Consider the following 27,626-nt stretch of genomic DNA (forward strand, 5'->3'; position numbering starts at 1 on the left):
TTTTAATAAAATGTATAGTATAATCAATAATAACTCAGTAACAGTTGTTTGTCATGACTATCAAGTATTAGGTACTGTACATAATTTTGTGTGCTGTACTTTTATATGACTGGCGACACAGTTGGTTTATTTTTTTGTTTTATTGATTTTTTAGAGAGAAGGGAGAGAGAGATAGAAACATCGATGTAAGAGAGATACATCAATCGGCTGCCTCCTGCACAACCCCTAATGGGGATCGAGCCAGAAACCTAGGCATGTGCCCTGACCGGGAATCGAACCAGGACCACTTAGTCCATGGGACTACGCTCAATCCACTGAACCACACCAGCTAGGCACAGTAGGTTTCTTTATACCAACATCACAAACACGTGGATAATGCATTGTACTAAGACATTTCAGTGGCCACGATGTTATTAGGTGATAGGAAATTTTCTACTCCATTATAATCTTATGGGATCACTGTGGTATATGCGGTCCATTGTTGACCAAAACATTATGTGGCACATGACCATGTGTATAGGAAAAAACATAGGATATATAGGGTTTGGTACTACCTGTGGTTTCAGACATCCATCAGGGACTTGGAACATATCCTCTATGGAAAAGGGGGGACTACTGTAATTACCTAATAATCTAATTAGTAGAATACCCTGCTTCTCTCTTTCATCCCTTGAAGCTTTCCTCATAGTATAGGTTAACCAGTAGCACAGTAACCTAGAGCTTTGATGAAAATTCTAATGCCCCTGGCCCCCAAGTCAAACCTACACAGTCAAAATTTCTGGACCGAGACTAGGAGTCTATATTTCAACAAAATTTTCTGAGTGTTTTCTTAGGTGTTTTAAAGTAGGAAGCTTGAACAAAGCAAAACCTAAAAAAAAGGTTATTTTTTTTTCTTTCTTCTCCAAATTTAGCCATGATTTTAGTTACCTCGTTAGTGGCTCAGAAGATAAGTATGTTTATATCTGGAGTACTTACCATGACCTAAGCAAGTTTACTTCAGTCAGGAGAGATCGTAATGACTTTTGGGAAGGTATTAAAGGTAAGTAAATGCCTGCTTTTGTGTGTCTTTTATAAGTGAATAAACTTAAAGTTAATAAATTTAAAGTGCAGATGTACTAGAAGCAAATTTGTATAGGCATTATTTCAGAGAGGCAGTTATAACCGATTTGGCTTTGTTGGATTTTTCTATACTAAAGAAGAACTTATACTTGTGTAAAATCATAGAAGTCATGGGAATCTCAGAACTTGTATGTGGTATTATTTTTAGAAAATATTTTTGGGCCCGGCTGGTGTGGCTCAGTGGATTGAGCATCATCCCATGGACTGAGAGGTCCCTCCCAGTTCGATTCCTGGTCAGGGCACATGCCTGGGTTGTGGGCTCGATATTAGTGGGGGGCGTGCAGGAGGCAGCTGATTGATGTTTCTCTCTCTCATTGATGTTTCTATCTCTCTCTCCCTTCCTCTCTCTCTCAAAAAAAAAATTAAAAAAATTTTTAAAAGAAAATATTTTGGGGTTTCTGAATATGTTGAGAAGCTAGTAAAATCTGCAGAGAGGACCACATCCTCAATAATTTCCACAAATTTACAATTTTTCAGGTAAAGCTATACTTTAATGAATCAAAATAAATTAATTTTTTACAATCTAGAAAAGAAAAAATATATTTGGGTTGTAAATAGTTCTTAGTTACTTAAATGTTAGTGTTAAAAGATATTTGCATATAAAATATGCTATTGTATTTTTTGCATGTTTTACTTTCTGCCTTCTTGTTTAGAATCAAATTTGTTAGTTATCCTGAAGTAATTTTTTTCCCCAGCACATAATGCAGTTGTTACATCGGCCATCTTTGCTCCAAACCCAAGTTTGATGTTGTCTTTGGATGTGCAACCTGAAAAGTCAGAAAGTGAAGATACTGAAGTTTTAGATACCATGCCGTCTGGTAGGTACTCATATTTTATTTGTCCTACTTTTTTTCTAGTCAACATTTAGTAGCCTAATTGACCCTAGTATTGGGTAGTTTGAGGTTTTTATAAGTATGAAGAATATTTTTGTTTACAACATAATGATTGTCAGATACCCATTTCCGAACATTTCAGTAACATAGTTCTTGAAAGTATTACTTCTTTTTAAGTTCACCTGGGAATTACAATGAAAAATTTGAAAGTTCTTAATTTCTTTTATGGGCACCTGTTCTTCTTGGGGAAACATAAACAAAGACATACAACTACAAAATGTATTATGTGTTTCTTCTACTAGCCAGAGGTTCTCAACCTGTGGGTCGTGACCCCTTTGGGGGTCAAACGACCCTTTCACAGGGGTCACCTAAGACATAACAGTAGCAAAATTACAGTTATGAAGTAGCAATGAAAACAATTTTATGGTTGGGGATCACTACAACATGATGAACTGTATTCAAGGGTCGCGGCATTAGGAAGGTTGAGAACCACTGTACTAGACTATGATTTCTGTGAGGACAGAGATTTTTATGTCTTATTTCTTGTAGTGCCAGTGTCTAGCACAGTGCTTGCCTGTATATAGTAGCTGTGCTTAATAAACATTTGCTGATTAAATGAATTAAACCAAAGTGAAAGCACTGTTTTTTTCTACTTGCCACAAATTTGTAGCTTCTCTTAGATAACTATTTATAATCTTGTAATTTCTTGCCATTTGCAACATATGCTTTGAGAATTATTACTAACTCCAATTCTATAAATTCGCAGACTAGGAAGTGAAAAGAAGCCATCCTGTAATATTGAATGCCAATTATGTAAAAAGTGGTCCTTAAGAGTATAAAATCATGTAAATTTGGACCAGTTGTTAATGAAGACAAGTTTGCATTATTAAAATCACTTGCGGAAGAGTTCATTAAATGTGTTTTTTCACTGTAGAGACTACAACCAGGCCTTTTAGAGAATTGTAAAGCCACAACAATAGATATAGTGTAAAAAGGTGCTTCTAAAAGTATTTTAATGCTTAAAAGTTCTCAAGTATTTTTATTTCATTTAATCTCAAGTAATTTCCCCTGTGGTATTATTTGCACTTTACACTACACTAAATATACTATTTCTTCTGTCAAGAAAAATTTTGATAGCAAAGATGAACTTCAGTCCAGCAACTTTTTAAAATTACAGGATTTAAAAATAAAACAACTTAGAATTATTAAACCTTTCCTAAACACTTGTTTGGAAATATTTCTTTTCATTTTCTTTTTCTCAAAATCAAATCCAGCTTCTCTTTTCTAACTTAAATATTTTGGGTTTTTTTTTCTTTTCTTTTTCCCCAGTGATATCTTTTAACAGTCTATACATTTCTCCTACACATTTCACAGAAAATTCTAGCTTTTTAAACAAGTTGAGGAAAATTACTATTCTTTAAACTTCTTTTTAAAGAGGCACAACTTTTAATGGATCATAGTCAGATTTTTGTTTGCTGTTTTGTACCTATCTAGGTATAATCTAAGTATGAATTCTTTTTTTTTGGGTGCGTGCCCCTAGCGGGAACCAAAACCCAGGACTCTCTGGATAATACCAAGTTTACAAAGTTGTGATAAGAATTGAAGATAACATACATAAAGTGACTAGCAAAATGCCTGGAATGTAGGCAACGTTATCATTATCATCTTCATTATTATTGAATATGATGAATTATTTTTTCTCTAGCCTTTCTCATATCCCTAAATACTTTGCTGCTGCTTCTGCTGCATAGCACTACTTTGAGATATGCCTAAAGGATAGGAAGGAATGTTCAAAGGCTTAGGATATGTTTTTAGCAAATTTAAGTGAAACCATTTTGTCTAACTCATCCTGTGCACAATTTTCCAGTTAAACTTTGTATTATTTTCTTCCTTATTATTCAGTCCTTAAATCCACAAATGTTGTGGATGCATAATAGAGTTAGTTTACACTGAATTTTGTCTGTTAAGTGCTTTTACTGGTAAATATAAAATGTGAGTGTTTTTCCCAGTCACCATAGCTAGTTACATAGATTTTCAAATGGATTATAAAGGGAAAAGTTTCTGTCAGCATTCACAGATCATGTGTACTTCATTTCATGGCAGTTTCAGTATGTCTGCTGTACAGTGAACCTTACCATCAACCTCATTAGAGAACCCTGTTAACAATAGACTTGCCCAGCTAATCCCATCCTGCCAGCACTCCAGCTCTGGAGCTGAATAACACACTAGTCTCTTGCCACAAAATGAAGCGTTAGACAATTTATAGGCCTAGGCTGCCTGGGAGTAAATCCAGGCCTCCAGGCCCCAAGGGACTGTAATCTCCCCAAGCCAGGGAAAGACCAGCTAAGACAAGTTAAGTGGAAGTGAGCCCCAGAGAGGTAAAGGAGGATGGAAGGATTACAGAATTGAGCCAGGAAAGTGAGACCGAAAAGACAGAGAGGATCTTCCACCCCATAAGTCATGGTCATTTGACAATTGTGACAGCAGGCTTCATAATCCTTTTAAGTCAACTAAAAATATATTTTTTTTATGTTTTAAGGTATTATGAAGACAGATAACACAGAAGTTCTTCTCTCTGCTGACTTCACTGGAGCAATCAAAGTGTTTATTAACAAAAGGAAAAATGTATCTTAATTTAAAATGCCATTTAAAATAAACCTATCAGTAACTTTCTATATGTATCAGAACTGAAAAAAAAATATTATAGTGTTCTAGGCTAATATCCTTTTTTAAATTTTTTTTGGAAGTTGTTCAAATATAATATATTTTTTAGAGGCAGTGTTAATTGTCTAGTTAACCCTGGACTGATAGACTAGAAAGGAATGTGGCTAGAATAACATTGCCAAACAATAGGCTTTACGTTTTGTTATATTTGTGTTTTTGTTACATAATTGTGAACATGCACAGGTTTCTGCATGAAAATATATTAATATATTAATCCCATGTGTGTGCCTTTTGGTTACATGCACTAAATCTTAACAAAGTTAAATTATTTCAATGGCTCTTTTGGCCTCTTATTGGGGAAGGAGTCTTGTTTCTAGCTTAAACAATTTATTTTGCACAAAATTTCATTTTTAAGAAAAGTGGTATCTTTTGACTGAGTTATTGTTTTAAAAATGTTATATAGGTTTTCAGTAGGTCAACAACCATGTGTAAATGGTTTTTATAAATTTCTCAATTTGGGGACAAGATTTTTTTTGTGGTCTAAATTGTGGACTTAAGATTCTTTTCTGTATGTGTATATATAATTTTTTTTTCCACACTGGAGCACAATGTTTCTATGTAAAGAATTTTTTTCATTCTTTATCCATGAGCACCAGGCTTTGCTCACTTAAAAAAAAATTAAGCCACATTAAGGAGTGAATCTTCTTTTTTACAATAATGTAAAAATGAACTGTTTACATTTTTTTAAGGCATTGTAGTTTTAAAAACTAAGCTGTTTTATTTTGTGTTGTTGAATTTGAAAGCCTTTGTAAATATTGATACACTGTACCAATGAAATAACATCTGGGGCAATGGTACCCTGATCATGTTGTTGATGGTTAGCATATGTTTCTGAAAATTAAATAGTTTATTAAAAGTTGGTCACCAACACTTGTTAAACATGTGACTTTATTTTCAGATGACTTTGGTAATTTGAGAAATGCAAGAAAAACAAAGTCTTGTTTTATAATTTGATTTTTTAGCAAGCAGAGGCCAGATTTTAAACCCTTAAGTTATAATGCATTAGCTACATACCTTTAAGAAAAAAAAAATTACCGATGGACATAGACAACAATGCTGGGGGTGGGGACAGGAACAAGAGGAGGGTGTCGAGGGGGGAGAAGGAGAAACATCTATAACAAAAATAAATTAAATAAAAAAAAGAAAACATTTAATTCTGGTTCTAAAATGAACATTTCTGAGAGTTTATCTACGTGCTTATATGTTCTTTACTATATTTGTTTTCAGTATGTAAGAAGCTAGGGAGCCATGATCATATCATTGTTAATCAGCATGGTCTTGGAGTAGTCTGGGTTTTCTAGTTAATAATTGCATATTGTTTGACTTTTTACTCCTATCTTCCTCTTGTCAGTGCTGTACTCTCCTGTCCTCCTCTCCCCTTTCCTCATTCTCCTGTCCCCATCTCTGCTCACTCTTCTGTATTCTACCAAACAGATGGAGTAGTTAAGCCATTGGCTTTCTAACCAGTCAGTTTGTTTAGTCTCAAGGTCTGGATTTGTCTAGTGTTTCATAGAACTTGATGTCCATAGGTCTTTGAGGCAGAAGAAAAACTGAACAATATTCTTCCCCAAAATGAGTATTAGAGCCCAGCCAATGTAGCTCAGTGGTTGAGCGTCACCCCATGCACCAAGAGGTCACTGATTTGATTCCTGGTCAGGGCACATGCCCAGGTTGTGGGTCGGATCCCCAGTGGGGGGCATGAAAGGGGCGGCCAATCAGTGTTCTCTCTCATCGATGTTTCTATCTCTTCCTCTACCTTCCTCTCTCTCTAAAATTAATAAAGAAAAAAACTGAGTATTAGAGACTCACTATGATAAGTGATATGGTATTCTAGAAAAGAGCACATATTCTAGAATCAAACTTGGATTTGGTTCCCTCGATTAGCACATTCCTTGGGCAAGCTATTTATCCTATAATGATTTCCATTTCCTTAAGTGTAATATGAAAATATGTAACTGAAATTATAAAGATTTAATGAGAAATTATATATGTGTAAAGCTTGGTGCCTACCCAATAGCTGTAGTCAACAAACATATATTTCTAACTGTCTCTCCTGAATCTATGAGATGAAAAAAATACTGGATGAAAAATGTGTGTGTGTGTGTGTGTGTGTGTGTGTGTGTGTGAGCACTTTCTAGACATTGGGATTTCAAGAACAAATAGCATTTTAGGGATTTACATAGAGCACTGACATTTTTTTGCCAGCTTGACACTTTTTAAACTTCCACCATCTACTTTCACTTCTTCAAAAAGGAGAGAACATTTTACAGCTGGGCAGTGACTTTTTATTCTTTGAAATATATGTTAAATATTAATATATCCATCCCAGAAATTCTCATTTTCATTGTATAATTTTGAGAGAGGCCAGATCTCTCCCACTGGTGTGAAAAAATCAAATTATCAGAATATTTGTAAGTACCTTCATTATTATGGGGATTCAACTTAAAAACATTTTGAGGATTTGCTATTTCCCCATAAGTTTTCAAAAGAAAAATATTCCCAACTTCACTGGTTTCTAGCATCATGCCTTACTTATTAAGCAGATGTATATTGAATACCTATTATGTACAGAGCACTGCTGAGACTAGGGAAAAATAAGGCAGCACCCTTGTGCCAGAAGAGCTTACATCTTCTGGTGGAGAAGATGGGCCACAGAAACAAGAGGCTTGGAACTGTCTTGTGGCTGTGGCCCTACAAGTGCCCCTTCTTGCCCTAACCCTTCCTGCTCTACCCTTCCTAGTAATTCATGGCAGCCACTTGATTCTAAGGCCAATCTTTATCTAATATTACAAGTAATAAGGGTAATATGGGTACAAGTTTATGAGTAAGTGATAGGTAAGGCAGAGAAAATGGAGCACCCACCCTGTCAACATCTCCCCTGGTCTCTTGCCCTCTTCTCCTAGCAGAAAATAATTATTTTCCCCAAAATCTTAACTGTCTTCTATTTTGAGCTCTTGTTTAACAGACTCCTCTTCCCCAACTGCTCTCTTGTTCCCTTCATTTCCGAAGCTTGACCCACTTTATTTTGTTTTGTTCTCTAAATTTGAGTCATCTAGTCTTCTGGGGAATCCAGGCAACCCCTGTTAACCACAGCCACTGTTTTGGTGTAGATCCATTCGCATGAAATGCATTCAGATCAATACAGCAGGTCCCAGGGGGTGGGGGGGGTGTTAAGATGAGAGGAGAGATTCATTGCAGTATCCCAAATAAATCAAATGACATCCTGTAGGTTATCTAGGGTGGTCCAAGCTGATAGATTTTGCTTGTACATCTGTCTACACTTTATTACGTTTTTAAAATTTTTATTTTGGAATAACTAGATTTACAGGAAAGTTACAAAGACAATGCAGAGAGTTACCACATATTCCTTACCCAGTTTTCACTAATGCTAATATATTACCATGGTACATTCATCAAAATTAAGAAACCAACACTAGTACATTACTATTAAATAAACTCAAGACTTTATTCAGATTGCACCAGTTTTTCTACTAATGTCCTTTTTCAGTTCTAAGATCCAATCCAGGATATCATATTACACTTAAACACATTATGCTTTCTTAATTTAAATAAACTTTTTATTTTAGAATAGTTTTTCAGAATAGATTTTCACAAAAGTTTGCGAAGAGTTCACCTATCACCAGCACCATTTACCCCCTATTCATTTTGTTTTGTTTTGTTTTGTTTTTCTTTATTGATTTTAGAGAGAGAGAAACATCAATGAGAGAGAAATCAATTGGCTGCCTCCTGGATACTCCCCACTGGGGATCGGGCCCACAACTCTGTCATGTGCCCTGACCGGGAATCGAACCAGCGACCTCTTGGTGCATGGGTCAATGCTCAACCACTGAGCCACACTGGCCAGGCTCCCCCTATTATTAATACATTACTGTGGTACATTTTTCACATCAAGAAACCAACATTGGTACATTACTAACTAAAAGCCACACTTTATTTAGATCTCACTAGTTTTTCTTTTCTTTTCTGAGATCCTATCTAGGATATGACATTACATGCATTTGTGAGGTCTCCTTAGGCTCCTCTCAGCTGTGGCATTTTCTCAGACTTTCCATGCTTTTAATGACCTTGACAGTTTTGAGGAGAACTGGTGAGGTATTTTGTTGAATGTCCCTCAATTTGGGTTTGTCTAATGTTTTTCTCATGATTCAACTGGGGTTCTGGACTTTTGGAAGGAAGACCACAGAGGTGCATTGGTCTTTACATAACATGAAAGATCCATAATCAATATGACATCATCTAGCTGAGATAGTGTTTGTCAGGTTTCGCCATTATAAAATTACTTTTTTTCTGCCCTGGCCAGTTTGGCTCAGAGGTTAGAGCATCGGCCCACAGACCAAAGAGTCACAGGTTCGATTCTGGTCAAGGGCACGCATACCTCAGTTGCGATAGTCCCCAGCCCTGGTCGGGGTCGTGCGGGAGGCAACCAGTTGATGTGTCCCTGTCACATTGATGTTTCTCTCTCTCTCTTTGCCCCTCTCTCCCTCCCACTCTATCTGAGATAAATGGGAAAATATCCTCAGGTGAGAATTAAAAAAATAAAGTTACTTTTTTCTCTTTTTCCATAAATATCTCTTTGGAAGTGAATCATTAACTCAAACTCAAGGACTGGGGAAGAGTGAAGGTCCACCTTAACGGCAAGTATCTCTATAACATTTTTTTTTTTAATCCTCACCTGAGGACATTTTTCCTTTTTTTGTTGTTGTTGTTGTTCAGATAGAGTGGGAGCGGGAGAGAGAAAGAGGAAGAGAGAGAGAAACATCGACATGAAAGGGACACATCGAATGCCTGCCACCCACACGACTCAACCAGGGCCGGGGACAAACTGCATCCAAGGTACGTGCCCTTAGCGGGAACTGAACCCAGGTCTCTCTGGACCGCAGACTGATGCTCTAACTGCTGAGCCAAACCGGCCAAGGCAAGTATCTCTACAACTTATTTGGGATTGTTTTGTACAGAAGACAAGTCTCTTCTCCCCCATTTATTTATAAAGTCAACCATTTATGTCAGCATGGACTTATGGGCATTTATTTTATACCTTGAATTATAAATTCAAAACTGCATTATTTTGTTATTAAAGTTGTTTCAGCCATAGCCATGGGATTTTTTTGTTTTTGTTTTATGTCCCTTTGACATGCCCTCATTTTTTTATTCTTTTTTTGAATACTCTTTCTGTCATTTCAACATACTTCAGGCTCATCTTATATATTTCCTGCCCCACCCTAAAATCGGCCATTTATCCAAGGAGCCCTAGTTCCTTTATTGGAGAATGGTATTAGAAACCAGGTATACAACTATATATTAAATTAGAGTTGTTACGAATATCATTGACTCTAACCCATTAACACATGGTTCATTCTAGCTTCTAGCTTCCTCTTCTTGCTTATCAGTAACCTCCAACAGAAGAAACCTGGCCCCCACCATTTATTATCCACTTACTTATTTGTTCAATCCCAGCATAACATATTCAGCAGTTCCAGAATTGAATTCACAACTACCTGAGAAACAACTTTACCAACTAGAATACAGTGTGTATGTTCTTTCTCTTTGGTTTCATAGTTTCCAATCAAAACACTGTTTTCCATAATAACTTAGGTCAGTGCCTTCCCCTCACCACCTACATTACCTTTTTAATATATTCATTTCAATTATCCTTCTAATAAAATCTATTGGGATTTGATAATATACAGAGTCATACTTATTTAGTAAGTAAGCAGTGAGATTCTTCTGTAGACAGCTTTCTGCCTTGCCTTCAGGCACTTAGCATTCTCCTAAAGCAGTTTTACAGTTCTGTCCAGTTGGTGTGCTGAGGTTTCACTCATTTCTCAAACATCAAGAGCTTAGTCTATATAAAGAGCTTGAGGGAATCTAATAGAAACAAATAAGAATGATGACTCCATTCAGACTCTATGTTTGCATGATAAATGGGCTCAAGCTAGAAAGTTTGGGCCAGGTCAGTAGTTGAATGGAAATGCCCTCGGAAATAGCAGGTGCTGAAAGATTGCCTCTGTCTTCTCTCTTGTTTTTTACCTCTCAATGCCAAGCCATTGGCTGCACAATTTTGCCTTTCCACCAGCTATGTATGAGGATTCTAATTTCTCCACATCCTCATCAACATTTGTTATTGTCTATTTTTTTTAATTATAGCCATCCTAGTGGGCATAAAGTCTATTGTCATTGTGGTTTTTATTTGCATTTCCCTAATGACTACTGATTTTGAGCATCTTTTTATATGCTTGCTCGGCATTTGTATGTCTTTAGAGAGCTATCTATTTTAATCTTTTGCCCATTTTTTAACTGGGTTATTTTTGTTATTGAGTTGTAAGAGTGCTTTATATATTCTGGATACAAATGCCTTATCAGATATAGGATTTGCAAATATTTTCTCCAATTCTGTAAGTTGTCTTTTCGTTTTCTTGATGTGTCCTTTGAAGCCCAAATCTTTTTAATTTTGATGTATCTTTTCTTTTGATTTTGCTTTTAGTGTAATATCTAACAAACCACTTTCTTTTTTTAAAATGTTTTTATTGATTTGAGAGAGAGAGAGGAAGGGAGAGGGAGAGAGAAACATTGATATGAGAAACATCAGTTGGCTGCCTCCTACACTTTCCCTACTGGGGATCAAGCCCAAAACCGGGCATGTGCCCTGACCAGGAAAGGAACCAGAGACTCTTTGATGCATGGGATGGTGCTCAACCAACTGAGCTACACTGGCCAGGGTACAAACCATTTTCTAAATCCAAGGTCACAGAGATTTGCTCCTAAATTTTCTTCTAAGAGTCTTACAGTTTTAGCTCATACATTTAGGTCTATGATCCATTTTGAGTGCATTTTCATGTATGGTATAAAGAAGGGAGTCAACTTTTGCCCAGCTGGTGTAGCTCAGTGGTTGAGCATTGACCCACGTACCAAGAGGTCGCCAGTTCCATTCCTGGTTAGGGCACATGCCCAGGTTGTGGGCCCAATCCCCATTGGGGGACATGCAGGAGGCAGCCAGTCGATGTTCTGTCTCATTGATGTTTCTATCTCTCTCTCCCTCTCCCTTCCTCTCTTGCTAAAATCAATAAAAAAGAAAGAAAAATAAATAAAAAGAAGGGAGCCCACTCTAGCCTTTTGCATGTGGATATCCAGTTATTGAAAAGGACCATTTTTTGAAAAGATTATTATTTCCTGATTGGATTGTCTTGGCATCCTTATCCAAACCACTTGAGCGCCCTGGCCAGTTTTGCTCAGCAGTTAGAGCGTCGGCCTGCGGTCCAGAGAGACCCGGGTTTGGTTCCCGCTTAGGGCGCGTGCCTCGGTTGCGGTTTGTCCCCGGCCCTGGTTGGGCCCTGCAGGAGGCAGCCACTCAATGTGTCCCTTTCACATCAATGTTCATCGATGTTTCTCTCTCTCTCTCTGTCTTCCTCTCTCTCCCTCCCACTCTATCTGAACAAAAAATGGAAAAATGTCCTCGGGTGAGGATTAAAAAAAAAAAAAGCCACTTGACCAGCCCTGACCAGTTTAGCTCAACAGTTAGAGTGTCGGCCCACAGACTGAAGGGTCTAGGGTTCAATTCCCAGTCCAGAGCACATATCTAGGTTGCAGGTTAAATCCCTGGCCCCGGTCAGGGTCATACGGAAGCCAATCAATGTGTCTCTCTCACATAGATGTCTGTTTCTCTCTCTCTCTCCCTCCCTTCTACTTTCTCTAAAATTCAGTGAAAAAAATATCAGGTGAAGATTAACAACAAAAAATACTTGACCATAATATAAGGATTTATTTCTGGATTCTCAACTCTATTTCATTGATCTATATGCCTGTCCATATGCCAGTACCAAACTGTCTTGATTACTGCACCTGTGTAATAACTTTTCAGATTCGGAACTATAAATCTCCCATCTTTGTTCTTCCTTTTCAAAATTGTTTTAACTATTCTGAGTTGCTTGCTTTTCCATATTAATTTTAGGATCAGCTTGTTGATTTCTGCAAATACTCCTGGAATTTAATGGGAAAATTCACCCTAATTTCTCTTGATAAAAAATTATTTTGATATAGTTCTTAAGACTGCACTAGAATTAGAAAAATCCGTAAAAATCAAGTTTGAAGCAGCTGAATGAGGCTAAAACAGCATAGAAAAGATTTCAAAACATAATTTTCAGGTAATCACCTGGGTTGCCTTGAATCAGTTATAATATGCTTCAGATCTCAGAAATTCATGAAGGAGTTACAACTATGATTTCAGTCATTTTATTGCAAATATTTTTAGTTCCTCCTTTACTAGGTAGTAAAGAACAGAAAGATAATAAGGTATGGCCCTTTCCTTCAAAGTTCACAATCAGAACACCCTTCATTAATAGAAAGCTTTTCCCAGTATCAGAACTTGTTAATAAAGCCTCTTCAGATTAATGCCAGGGCATACACAATGTGAGGATCTGTTACACGTTCACTCAACTTCCAGTTTTGTGCAAAACCTAAATCTTAGGAGACTGGTGAAAAACTACAGGGAAAACATGACTTAAGGATTATTTTTTTTTTGTTTTTTTTTGTTTTTATCCTCACCCGAGGATATTTTTCCATTTTTTGTACAGATAGAGTGGGAGGGAGAGAGAGGAAGGGAGAGAGAGAGAAACATCGACGTGAAGGGACACATCGAGTGGCTGCCACCCGCACGACCAACCAGGGCCGGGGACAAACTGCAACTGAAGTACGTGCCCTTAGCGGGAACCGAACCCGGGTCTCTCCGGACCGCAGGCCGACGCTCTAACCGCTGAGCCAAACTGGCAAGGGCGACTTAAGGATTATTTACATGCAAAATAATACTCTAGGAACACAAACGTAACAGAGGCTGATTGCTGGCTGGGAATAGTAGCAAGGTTTACATGTAGAAAGGATTCAGTTGCTAGCATACCTGATCTATAAGCTGACAAAAATTCATTGAAAATTTCCTTTTAAATTTTTATTTATTGTTCTTAATACTTGCTTGTTGTAGAAAACTTGGCATATACCAAAAAGTATAAATAAGAAATAATTAGGGGCCCGGCCAGTGTGGCTCAGTGGTTGTGCATCGACCCATGCACCAAGAGGTCGCCGGTTTGATTCTCGGTCAGGGCACATGCCCAGTTTCTGGGCCTGATCTCCAGTGGGGGGCATGCAGAAGGTGGCCAATCAATGTTCTCTCTCATCGATGTTTCTCTCTCTCTCCCTCTTCCTTCCTCTCTCTAAAAATCAATAAAGAAAAAAAAAGAATTAGGGGGTAGGGGAAGGTAAAAAGGATAAAGGGGGAATAAATGGTGATAGGAGACTTGACTTTAGGTGGTGAACACAATACAATATACAGGTGATGTATTATAGAATTGTACACCTGAAACCTATATTTTATTAATGTCACACAATAAATTCAATAAAATTTTTTAAAGAAATAATTACCCATAATACTATAATTCAGAGATAACCAATTTTGTTTACTTAACTTTATTTTTATGCATATATTATTTCTTTAATTTTTATTGATGTTTAGAGAGAGAGAGAAACATCAATCGGTTGCCTCCTACACGCGCACCGACCACGCATCAAACCCACAACTTGGGTATGTGCCCTGACCGAGAATCAAACTTGCCATCTTTGGGTGTATGGGATGATGCCCCAACCAACTGAGCCACACTGGCCAGGGCTGCATATATATTTTTAAGAGCTCATATAATTATACAAGATAATTTGAATAATATTCACACTACATATCATTGGCAGTTTCCATGATTTTTCATGGTGCATAAATATTCATCATATGGACACAATTTTAGCAATCTATTGAACATTCAGGTTGTACCTGTATTTTATTACTATAAATAACAATGGAAGATATTAAGGTAAATATCTTTGTCAGAATCTCTAATTATTGACTTAAGGTGGTAGACTCTTATAATGAATTCTTAAGCAGTATTATAGATTATAAAAATATTTTGCACAGGGATTGGGAGCCCCAGTTTGTAGTTCTGGTCTGGCAATCTTGTGACTTCAGGAAAATTAAGTAATTCTCTGAGAGCCTAATAAAATGAGGTATTTAAATTAAGATTTCTTCTCACCCTGGCCAGTTTGGCTCAGCGGTTAGAGCGTTGGCCTGCAGTCCAGAGAGACCCGGGTTCGGTTCCCGCTAAGGGCATGTACCTCGGTTGCAGTTTGTCCCCAGCCCTGGTTGGTCAAGCGGGTGGCAGCCACTCGATGTGTCCCTTTCACATCGATGTTTTTCTCGCTCTCTCTCTTCCTCTCTCTCCCTCCCACTCTATCTGAATAAAAAAAAAATCAAAAAATGTCCTCAGGTGAGGATCAAAAAGAAAAAAAGATTTCTTCTCATTCTAACGGCCCAGGAGCTTGTCAGCATTTCTTCAGAGGCATTGTAACTAAGGATTGACTCAATTTCTTGTTCATTTATTCACTCAACAGATATTATAGAGAACCTATGATTTGCAAAGCAGTCGTAGTTTGTGTCCCCTACAAAGTCATAGTCATGTGAACTCTGTTGAAGTCAACCCTGGGAGCTCACTTCCAGAGATGGGATTCCTGGCAATAGAATTGACTGTCAGGAGAAAGGAGGTATGTGTAACAGAGTTGGCTCACTCACCTTTCCTCACATGTCTATAAGGCCAGCCACCACACAAGTATTATATCAACTCTTCTTCCTTTTCTCACTTCCATAACTTCATTTGTTTGAGTCTTGAAAGTTTTTCACCTTGGGAAAGGATAACTAGTTAAACTGGTATTGGTAAATTTCCCTTATCACTTGGCATATTCTACTAGTTGAGTATAAAGAAAAATAGGGCATTGGAAAAATGTTGGAAGGTACCAGGAAGGAAGGGAAGCAGATATAGGAGATAGGAAGATCCCAAAATAAACTCCATAGACCTCACATTTTTGCCTAGGGTATTCCTAACTGTATCACAGTTAGAGGCCATACCAAGGTTACTTACCTCTAGTATGTGCAATGTTAGACAAGATTGATAATAAGAAACCGCAGCTCATAACCCAACCCCAACAATAACCAAAACTACTAGAGGCAGGCACTAGTGGTCCCAAGTCACAGCATCCCTAAGCTACATTGCAGAAACTTCAAATGCTCCTGGAGCTAGCTGTATTGGGCCCATGGCAACTAGGAATCCCAATAAGGCCAGGTCCATCACCTGTCTCACCCAACTGTCAGAACAGATTAGGCTTTGTCCTGTTAATGTCTTTATGTCCATGCTAACATAAATTTTTTCCACTAATCTCTAATAAAATTTATTCTTCCTTTTTTAAAATTTTTTATTAATTAATTTGTTTTTGTTACAGATGTTTCTCATTTTTCCCCCCATTGACACCCTCCTCCCCTTCCCCCGCACCCCATCCCCTGCTTTGTTGTCTATGTTCATTGGTCATGCATACATGCATGTAAGTTCTGTGGTTTATCTCTTCCCCCACAACCCCCCCCTCCTCTGGGGCTTGTCAGTCTGTACCCCACCTCCATGTCTCTGTGCCGCCAGAATGGCATACTCAGTGACTGAGTTCCACCCCTAGAAATTCTAATTACAATCGACCATGCCCCAAATCAGAATATTGAAAAACATCTTTCCTGCCTGGCCAGTGGGGCTCAGTGGATTGGGCATCATCCCCTGGACTGAGAGGTCCCGGTTCCATTCCTGGTCAGGGCACATGCCCAGGTTTTAGGCTCGGTCCCCAGTAGGGGCATGCAGGAGGCAGCCAATCTATGATTCTCTCTCATGTCCATATTTCTCTTTCTCTCCCTTCCGCTCTCTCTCTAAAAAAAAAAAAAAAATCAATAAAAACATTTTAAAAACAAAGAAAAGAAAAGCATTTTCCCCTAATGTGTTTTGCCTAAACACATCCATCAATTGGATCAATAAATATTGTCTCCTCTAGGTGGTACTCAGCATTTAAACATTACAATGTATATTATTCATTATCTGGATAAGAAGACCAAAAGCATACCTTAAAATTGCTAGAACAAACACCTTAGATTTTCACCATCCCTAGCTGTGGGGAGTGGCAAGGAATATTGCAGCAGATGGCAGACGGTAGTACTTTGCTTCTCCCGGGACCAGACCTGAGAGGGAACCAAAAGGCAAGAATGAACTGTACTAATCTGCTGAAGCCCCAAACAAATTTTACATATACTTTAGTGAGCCATGAAACTGACCTACACTATTTACAAAACAAGTGTTTATTAAAGCAATGCAGACCAGAACTATTTTCTAAAATCATTGAATATAAGTAAAATTTAACTATTAAAATAATGACCAATGAGAACTTAAATTGAATCTTGCTTTGGTATGTCAGAGTCCATAATCAGGAAAGTCTTACAAAAGGTGAGTTGGGGTGAAGCAAAAAAGAAAAAGGCACACTTGCTCTAAATGAAGGTGTGTGTGACAAGAGTGAACCCCAAAGTATGAGGAAAGGGCAGCACAGACAGACTGCAGAGGCAGCAACAGCTGGGACAGACACAGGTGACAATAGTGGAAGGTGGTGGCAAGCCTGCAAACTCCCTGGGAATCAAGTTGAACTAGATACAGAAGGCAGAAGAGATTCATTCTACTTCGTTGTTGATTATTATGGATTGACCCATTGAATGTGTATGAAAGTTAATCACAGAGCCTTGCAAGTATGGGGTGCCCAACAAATGTTCAATCTGAATTGAGTTACCGGCAGCGTACAGTGCAATGTGAAAAGGTTAGAGTAATATAAGAGAGTTTGGAAATTGTGTGGCTTCCTTGGCTCGATTTTTGTCCTGACATGGGCATTCATTAAATCAAAGGAATAAAGGCTGGTTCACTCAGCCAAGCTTTCATGCATCTGCATTAGGGAAAGTATTTTTTGTTGTTGTTGTTGGTACGTGCCCTTAGCGGAAACCAAACTCGGGTCTCTCTGGCCCGCAGGCCGATGCTCCAACCGCTGAGCCAAACCGGCCAGGGCAGGAAAAGTATTTTAAGCTTATAAATATAAACAATTACATGAAAGCGCTCTGATTTCATGCATTAATATCAAGAACAGGACATCTTGTTTCTCCTTTTTCAATGTCCTCTCCCTTCAGTCTAATGGGGCAGCACTTCTCAATTTGTGGTCTGATTGGTCCACCTTCCTCAGAAGCACCTGGGAGCTTGTTAAACATGCAGATTCCTGGGTCCCACTGAATCAAGATTTCTTGGGGGGGGGGAAGAGGCTGGAATCGATTTTTAACACCTTTCTAGTAGATTGTTTTGTATACTAAAGTGTTTAAATCCCAGAGCTAGGAATGGAAGCTCAAGCAGGTAGCTCATTTGGGCAAAAGCAATCAAGTAGGACCATGGATTTGCTCAAGGCCACCAACCAGAGGAGAGTGTGCTGATAAATCTTTAACAGTCAGCTCTCCAAAAGGAAACCTCAAATTTTAGCATTTGCCGTTTTCATTGTGTAAATCAGCAGTTCTCAACCTTCCTAATGCCGCAACCCTTTAATACAGTTCCTCGTGTTGTATGTGGGCATATCTGCATGTGGGTGGACCCGCCTGGAGATGAATAGAGGAGCGAAGTCTCAGTTCCTAAGACCATCGGAAATATGTGTTTTCTGATGGTCTTAGGTGACCCCTGTGAAAGGGTTGGTCAACTCACAAAGGGGTTGCGACCCACGTGTTGAGAACCACTGGTGTAAATACTCTCACTGTAGCCAATTTCAAGCTACCAGTGTGACACCACCTAATGTGGGCTTGAAAAGAGATATACAGCCCTGGCTGGTTTGGCTCAGCAGTTAGAGAATTGGCCAGCGGTCCAGAGAGACCCGGGTTTGGTTCCCGCTAAGGGCATGTACCACAGTTGCAGTTTGTCCCTGGCCCTGGTTTGTTGGTGCGGATGGCAGCCACTCGATGTGTACCTTTCACGTCGCAATGTTTTTTCTCTCTCTCTCTACATCTCTCCCCCTCCCACTCTATCTGAAGAAAAATGGGAAAATGTCCTCAGGTGAGGATAAAAAAAAAAGATGAAAAGAGACACACAGCAGTACATTTTTATATAACTTTTCCACCATAAAAGTATAAATAATCTCAAGATCAGAATCATAGTAAAATGTAGGGAAATAATTAGGAAGTGATAAGTTTTTAGTATTACCTTTGTCTTTATTTTATCTTGTAATTTAAAATTAAATTGTGACTAACAAAAAGCTTGCAAATTTAATGATCAACCCTCACAGATGTAATAAGCTGGCACCAGCACACCCGGCCTGCAACCATTCTTGAAAGATACACACCCCTCCTTTGGCCTGTGGAATAATCCTGGAACACCAGCAATCTGGCCACATAGAACATAGTAGGCAGCTATTTTAGCCTCATTTAGAGGCTTGCTCTGGAGCCTGAGGTAAGAAAAAACCCAGAGGTGGTTAGGCATGTGTGTATGCCTGCAAGCCACAGGCAAACTGTCCTCTGCATCTAATACTCTAGCATCAGGTGGGATGAGGGAAGAAGGTGTGTTTAGAATGCCGAGTCCTGGGCCTCACTTCAGACCTCTTGAATCACAACCACAGGAAATCAGGCCCAGGAATTTGCATATTTACAAACTCACAAACCAATTCTGATAAGAACTAAAATTTGAGGACCCCTGGGTTGGAGCAGTTGTAGTTAAAGTACACTTGCCATGACCAGTTGGAGTGTCATCCTGTACACCAAAAGTTTTTCGGATTCAATTCCTGATCAGGGCACATACCCAGGTTTTAGGTTCAATCCCTGGTCAGGGAGTATATGGAAGGCAACTGATCAATGTTTCTTGCATCAATGTCTCTCTCTCTCTCTCTCTCTCTAATAAATAAAAAGATATTCTCGGATGAGGATTTAAATAAATATAAGTACACATACCCCTGAGGGTACATGAAGACTCTCCATGACATATATTGGCACAGATAATTTGAAAAGCATTAATTTCCAGATCCTCAACTTCTGTATGTTCTCAGATTTCCTAAAATTCATCTGCCTGAGGAAGAGGCAACCTGAAGAATCCTGCCTCCCCTTTCATTATCACCTGGATCTACCTTGGCAGACACAAAAATCATATTTCTCATCCATCCCAAAACTTAGTATGGGGCATGGCCCCAGGGTGCAAAATCTTTCATAATGACAGAGATAATTCAAATACTGGTGTTGGGGCTGAGAAAATGAGTAACTACAATAATGAGGTAGCACATCTTCTTGCCAGTCAAGTGGTTTCCAATTCTTTGCTTTTAACAAAATTGAAGGAGTGCCTGATTGTTAGCTAACCATTAAAAAAATAACTTTGATAATAGATCACTATTTTTATATACTTGGAAAGGGTTCATTGCTTATTCATCTACTTAAATTTGTGAATAAGTTTCCTCAATGCTTATATCTATAGAAGGAAAGGAAAACAGGAATAAAATTGAGGCTGAACCCCTGTCTCATTTTAGCAGTGAAAAAATAGTCATTGCCCTGGCCAGTTTGGCTCAGCAGTTAGAGCGTTGGCCCACGGACCAAAGAGTTATGGATTTGATTCCAGTCAAGGGCACATACCTTGGTTGCAGTTCCGTCCCTGGCGCTGGTCAGGGTAGTATGGGAGGCAACCAATTGATGTGTCTTGCATCGATGTTTCTCTCTGTCTCTCTCTCTCTCTCTCTGTCTCTCTCTCTCTCTGTCTCTCTCTCTCTTTCTCTCTGTCTCCCCCTACCCCCTCCTACTCAGTCTGAAAATAAATGGAAAAATATCCTCAGGTGAGGATTTTAAAAAATTGTCATTCACAGAAATAGAAACTAATTGAAAACTGCTGCATACACCTCATTTGAAGCTGTATTTCCAATAAAAATGTACTCCTCACATTTAGTAATTATTTGTTTAAATTATTATATTTATGTTGATTAAGTATATAGTGATACAAGAAAGGCTAACTCAATTCAGAAGAGAAGTTTTAACATTTAGAGCATTATGGTAGAGAAAATGAAAATTACAACTTTAATATGTATCTGTATGTGTGCTGCAAGGAAGTACGACAGGATGATCCATATAAACACTTTCAAGAATAAAAATATAGCCCGGCTGGTGTGGCTCAACAGATTGAGCATCGTCCCATGGAATGAGAGGTCCTGCCTCTCTCCCTCACGCTCAGGTGAGGATAAAAAAAAATTTTTTTAAATAAATAAATAAATAAGAAAATTGGGAATGGAGTGGGATGTATGGTTTCTGACTGCCCTCCATTTCTAAAAGTGAAGTTCTGAAAATAAGTTATATTGGATAACAATGTATTGCAAAATTTAAATCAATTCTTCTGCATGCAAGTTGGCTAACTTTTTTTTTTAATAGAAAAGTTTTTAAGGATATCTTTTAAATGATGGGGTATACCAGGGAGCAGCATGTGTTCTGGCTCTGCCATTCGATTTCTGACTTTGGACAAATAGCCACCCCCCTCCCTAGGTCTCATTTTCTCTATATGCAAAATAAGAGATTGGACACAAGGATATTTTAAGTCCTTCCATCTCTAACTGGTGGTTTCACTATCTAATTAACCTAGTTGGTTTTTATTTTCCCTTCAGCAATCTGTTTTTAGGCCATTGTATAATTTTAGTTACCTCCACTAGAGGGTAGCCAGAGAAAGGAGATGAGGCTCAAACAGTTACTTGTATAGTTGTATAGTTACTTGTACAGTCAGTCCCCACCCCAAAATAAGTTGGTGAAAGAAATTGATGTTACATGGCAAAAATAAAATGTGGGTTTTTGTTAGTTTCATTTGGCTCAGCTATTATACTCCTATATTACACAAAGAAATTATGAGAGGTGTTTTACATAATTTTTCTTTTATTCAATATAAGGAGATCAAGTATATACTCAACTTGTCCAGACTATCTATTCCCAGTTAAGAAATTTAATCTTTCTCCTAAAGCAATCTTCAATCCACCTCTTTCCCATTCTTTTCACTGGCATTTCTAATAGTATCAAGAATTTTGATCAGGAAACTTCATTGATTTCCATTTGCTTACCACAAAAAAATTCCCGCTCTCTGGACAATTTTTTAGTTTGTTTCCCATTACTCCCCCAAAATTATCCTGTACCCCAGAGATGCACCTTTCCATAAAAATCCCAAAAACATAGCCTTGGTGTTTGCAGGGTTGACCCAGCTGTGGTGTGATAGAAGAGCCAAAAGCTGAAGTCAAAAGATCTTATTACACAGAGCTCCTTGGAGAAATGGTTGATTTCAGGGCTAGACAAGGTAAGCACAAGATGAGTCTGAAACATATTATGTCAGAAATTAAGGAAGTAGTCAAAAATAAATGGCAGGGGTACATCGCAAGGACAGGAATCAGCTTGAAAGGGCAGTAGGACCGGGAACAAACTGCAACCGAGGTACGTGCCCTTAGCAAGAACCGAACCAGGGTCTCTCCGGACCGCAGGCCAACACTCCACCTCAGAGCCATACCAGCCAGGGCCATCACTGACATGTGATTAAGAGTAAGACATTTGCATGGTCTTAAAGTAATGCTTGTTAACTGCATAGTGTTTTTGTTTGTTTGTTTTGTTTTTTTTATTTCATTTTTATTTTTGTTACAGATGTTTCTCCTTTTTTACCCTATTGACACCCTCTTCCCCATCACCCCTGCCCCATCCCCCGCTTTGTTGTCCATGTCCATTGCTTATGCATACATGCATATAAGTTCTGTGGTTTATCTCTTCCCTCCCCCCACCACCGCCTCTTCTGAGGGTTGTCAGTCTGTACCTTACTTCCATGTTTCTGGGTCTACCCTATTCCTCAGACTGTTATGTTAATTATATTCCATAAATAAGTAAGATCATTTGGTATTTATCTTTTTCTGCTTAGCTTGTTTCACTTAGGATAATACTTTCCCAATCCCTCCATGTCCTCTCAAAGGATAAGAGATCTTTCTTTCTACAGCTGCATAGTACTCCATTGTATATATGTACCACCGCTTTGTTATTCATTCATCTACTGATGGACACTTGGGGTGTTTCCAGATCTTAGCTATTGTACATAGTGCTGCTACAAACATGGGGGTACATATATTCTTTCTGATTGGTGTTTCAGGCTTCTTAGGGTATATTCCTAGAACTGAAATCACTGTGTCAAATGGCATTTCAATTTTAATTTTTTGAGGTAACACCATATTGTTTTCCATAGTGGCTGCACCAGTCTTCATTCCCACCAACAGTGTACTAGAGTCCCCTTTTCTCCACACCCTGGCCAACACTTGTTTGATGATATGTTGATGGTGGCCATTCTGACAGGTGTGCGGTGGTACCTCATTGTTGTTTTAATTTGCATCTCTCTGATAATTAGTGATGTTGAGCATTTCTTCATATGTCTCTTGGCCATTTCTATGTTCTGTCTGGAGATGTGTCTATTCAGGTCCTCTGTCCATTTTTTTAATTGGGTTCTTTGTCTTCCTTTTGTTGAGTTGTATGAGTACTCTATATATTTTGGAAATTAACCTCTTATCTGATGTACCATTGGAAATGATGTTCTCCCATATAGTGGGTTGTCATTTTGATGGTTGTTTCTTTTGCTGTGCAAAAGCCTTTTAGTTTGATATAGTCCCATGTGTTCATTTTTTCTTTTGTTACTGTTGCCTTAGGTGATATATCAGTGAAAATTTGGCTGCGTATGATGTCTGAAATTTTGTTGCCTACAGTTTCTTCTAGAATTTTTGTGGATTCATGAGTCACATTTAAGTCTTTTATCCATTATGAGTTTATTCTTGTGTATGGTGTAAGTTGATGGTCTAGTTTCATTTTTTTAGCATGTAGCTGTTCAATTTTCCCAACACCATTTATTAAAGAGACTGTCTTTACTCCACTGTATGGTCTTGCCACCTTTGTCAAATATTAATTGAGTATATTGCCTTGGGTCCATTTCTGGGTTCTCTACTCTGTTCCACTGGTCTATCTGCCTGTTCTTGTGCCAGTACCAGTCTGTTTGGATTACAGTCGCTTTGTAGTATAACCTGATATCTGGTATTGTGATCCCTCCAACTTTGTTCTTCTTTTTCAAAATTGTTGTGGCTATTCGGGGTCTCTTTTGGTTTCACGTGAATTTTTAAAATATTTGTTCTAGTTCTGTGAAGTATGTCGTTGGTATTTTGATGGGGATTGCATTGAATCTATAGATTGCTTTGGGTAATATGGACATTTTAATAATGTTAATTCTTTCCATCCATGAACAAGGTACATGCTTCCACTTTTTAATATCTTCCTCTATTTATTTTTTCAATGTCCTGTAGTTTTCTGCAAATAGGTCCTTTATTTCTTTGGTTAAATTTATTCCTAGGTATCTTAATTTTTTTGACATGATGGTAAATGGAATTTTTTTTCAGTTTCTCTTTCTGTGAGTTCATCATTGGTGTATAAGAATGCCATAGATTTCTTGACATTAATTTTGTATCCTGTTACTTTGCTAAATTCATTTATTAAGTCTAGTAGATTTTTGATGGAGTCTTTAGGGTTTTCTATGTATATTATCATGTCATCTGCGAATAATGATAGTTTCACTTCCACCTTTCCAATTTGAATCTCTTTTAGTTTTTTCTTCCTGTCTGATTGCTAGGGCTAAGACTTCCAGTACTATGTTAAATAAGAGTTACGAAAATGGGCATTCCTGTCTTGTTCCTGTTCTTAAGAGAAATGTTTTTAGTTTCTGCCCATTGAGTATGATGTTGTCTGAAGGTTTTTCATATATGACCTTTATTATGTTGAGATAGGATCCCTCTATTCCCACATTGCTGAGTGTTTTTATCAGAAATGAGTGATAGATTTTGTCGAATGCTTTTTCAGCATTTATTAATATGATCATGTGGTTTTTATTCTTCATTTTGTTTATGTAGTGTATCACACTTATGGATTTGCGAATATTGTACCAGCCTTGTATCCCTGGGATGAATTCCACTTGGTCATGGTGAATAATTTTTTTTGGTGTATTGCTGGATTCTATTTGCTAGTATTTTGTTCAGGATTTTGGCATCTATGTTCATCAGGTATATTGGCCTGTAGTTTTCTTTCTTTGAAGTGTCTTTTTCTGGTTTTGGAATTAGAATTATGCTGGCCTCGAAAAACAAGTTTGGAAGTCTTTCTTCTTCTTGAATTTTTTGAAATAGTTTGTGGAGAATGGGTGTTAGTTCTTTTCTGAATATTCGGTAAAACTCCCCGATGAAGCCATCCGGGCCTGGGCTTTTATTTGCTGGTAGAGTCTTGATTACTTCTTCAATATCCTTAGTTGTTATTGGTCTGTTCCAGTTTTCTATCTCTTCCCAATCCAGTTTTGGGAGACTGTGTGTTTCTAGATATTTGTTCATTTCCTTAGATTGTAGAATTTTTTGCCATATAATTGTTCATAGTAGCTGTTAATAATCTTTTATATTTTATTTAGGCAAGTTAACAGAGCTAGAATTCAGAGCCATGATCTTGAGGAAGCTCAACAGCATGAGTAAGGACATAGAGATGTTGAAAATCAACCAACTGGAAATTAAAAACCACCAAGAAGAAATCAAGAATGACATATCACAAATAAAGAACACATTGGAAGGTCTAAACAGCAGAGTAGAGGAAGCTGAGGACCAGATCAGTGAATTAGAAGACAGGGTAGAGAAAAATCAACCAATCAGAAAACCAAAAGGAAAAAAACAGGAAGATAGCTTAAGAGAACTGTGGGACAACTGGAAACATAATAACATTCACATCGTAGAAGTCCACGAGGAAGAAGAAAATGAGCAAGGGTTAGAGAACATATTCAAAGAAATAGTGACAGAAAACTTCCCTAATTTGGTGAAGGAAGAAGACATTCAAGTTCAAGAAGCACAGAGAGCCCCAAGTAAGAAGAACCCAAACAGGTCCACACCAAGACACATAGTAATCAAAATGCCAATAATTCAAGACAAAGAGAGAATCCTAAAAGCAGCAAGAGAGAAGCAACAGGTTACCTACAAAGGAAACCCCATAAGGCTCTCAGCTGACTTCTCACAAGAAACACAACAGGCCAGAAGGGAATGGCATAAAGTAATCAAGGCCATGAAAAACAAGGATCTCAAACCAAGACTACTCTACCCAGCACGGCTATCATTCAAAATAGAAGGTCAAATAAAGAGCTTCCAAGACAAAAAAAAAAAAAAAAAAAAAGGCTAAGGGAATACATTAGCACCAAACCAGCACTGCAAGAAATGTTAAAAGGACTGCTGTAATTACTAGAGGAAATAGGAAGAAAAATATAACCAAACTAAACAAAAATGGCAATAAATAAGTACATATCAATAATCACCTTAAATATAAGTGGACTGAATGTTCCGATAAAAAGACTCAGAGTAGCTGATTGGATAAGTAAGCATCACTCACATATATGCTGTTTACAAGAGACACGCCTCACAACAAAAGACTCACATAGGTTGAAAGTGAAGGGATGGAAAAAAAAATTTCCAAGCAAACGGAAAGCAAAACAAAGCTGGGGTAGCAATACTCATATCTAATCAAATAGATTTCAAAATGAAGACCATAACTAGAGACAAAGAAGGCCACTACATAATATTGAAAGGATCTATCCAATAGGAAGATATAGCCTTGATAAACATATATGCACCCAATATAGGAGCACCAAAATATATTAAAAATTTTTTGGAGGACTTCAAAGGAGAAATTGATAGCAATACAATCATAGCAGGGAACTTCACACTCTGTTGACATCACTGGATTGATCCTCTAGATAAAAAATTAGCAAGGAAACAGAGACTCTAAATGAAGCACTAGACCAAATGGATTTAATAAATATCTACAGAAAATTACACCCCAAAACTACAGAATTCATATTCTTCTCAAGTGCACATGGGACATTCTCAAAGATAGACCACATGATAGGACACAAACTAAATCTCTACAAGTTCAAGAAGATTGAAATCATATCAAGCAACTTCTCAGATCACAATGGCATGAAACTAGAAATCATTTGCAAGAAAAACATGCAAAGGCATTTGTACACATGGAGGCTAAATAGCATGTTATTAAACAATGAATGGGTTACCGAGGAGATCAAGGAAGAAATTAAAAACTTCCTGGAAACCAATGAAAATGAACACACAACAACACAAAATCTGTGGGATGCAGCGAAAGGAGTTCTGAGAGGGAAGTTCATAGCACTACAGGCCTACCTCAAGAAACAAAACAAAAAATTCTAATTGTCTAACATCACAACTTAAAGAATTAGAAAGAAACCAAAAAGAAAACCCCAGAGCAAGTAGAAGGAAGGAAATAGTAAAGATCAGAGCAGAAATAAATGACATAGAAACCAAGAAAACAATTCAAAGGATCAATGAAACAAAGAGCTGTTTTTTCAAAAAGATAAACAAGATTGATGGACCCTTAGCTTGACTCACCAAGAAACAAAGTGAGAGAACCCAAATACACAAAATCAGAAATGAAAGAGGAGAAGTAACAACTGATACCACAGAAATAACTGCATAGTTTTTGAAAAAACTGTACAGTAAAGAAATTGGACACCTTGACCAAGTGATCAAATTAAAACAACCAATGATGTGCGGATAGACAATGTGAGTTTCTAGATGTAAGACCCTGAGAAGAAACCCAGCATCACTTAAGTAATATTTCAGCTGAGAATGCATCACCTGAATCTAATCATGAGGAACATCAAGCAAACCCTATATAATAAACGTTCTGTTTCCAGAGTCAATGGAAATAGGGAACAGACTGACAAACCTTAGAGGGAAGGGGGTGGGGAGGTGAGAAGAGATAAACCAAGGAACTTATATGCATATATACATAACCAATGGACACAGACAACAGTGTGGGGAAGGCTGAATGGGGGAAGGAGTGGGGAGGAGGGGGTAAATATGGGAAAAAAGGGGGAACATCTGTAATACTTTCTACAATAAAGATTTTTTAAAAAGGAACATTCTGTTGGGGGGAAAAAAAGACTCACATTGTCTATC

General features: G+C 37.9%; 1 protein-coding gene across 1 annotated transcript in view; it reads left to right on the forward strand.

Annotated features, from left to right (window-relative positions):
- WDR44 (WD repeat domain 44) overlaps positions 1 to 5,552 on the forward strand; it is a 121,596-nt gene extending 116,044 nt beyond the window's left edge. Inside the window, exons 18-20 of the mRNA XM_036270799.1 lie at positions 912 to 1,039; positions 1,815 to 1,937; positions 4,492 to 5,552. Of these exons, the coding sequence (XP_036126692.1) occupies positions 912 to 1,039; positions 1,815 to 1,937; positions 4,492 to 4,586 (346 nt within the window). The 3' untranslated portion in view covers positions 4,587 to 5,552. The remainder of the gene's footprint in view (positions 1 to 911; positions 1,040 to 1,814; positions 1,938 to 4,491) is intronic.
- Positions 5,553 to 27,626: the final 22,074 nt, after the last annotated feature.

The sequence above is a fragment of the Molossus molossus genome, unplaced genomic scaffold (genome assembly GCF_014108415.1).
Source record: "Molossus molossus isolate mMolMol1 unplaced genomic scaffold, mMolMol1.p scaffold_m16_p_2, whole genome shotgun sequence".
Classification (NCBI taxonomy): Eukaryota; Metazoa; Chordata; class Mammalia; order Chiroptera; family Molossidae; genus Molossus; species Molossus molossus.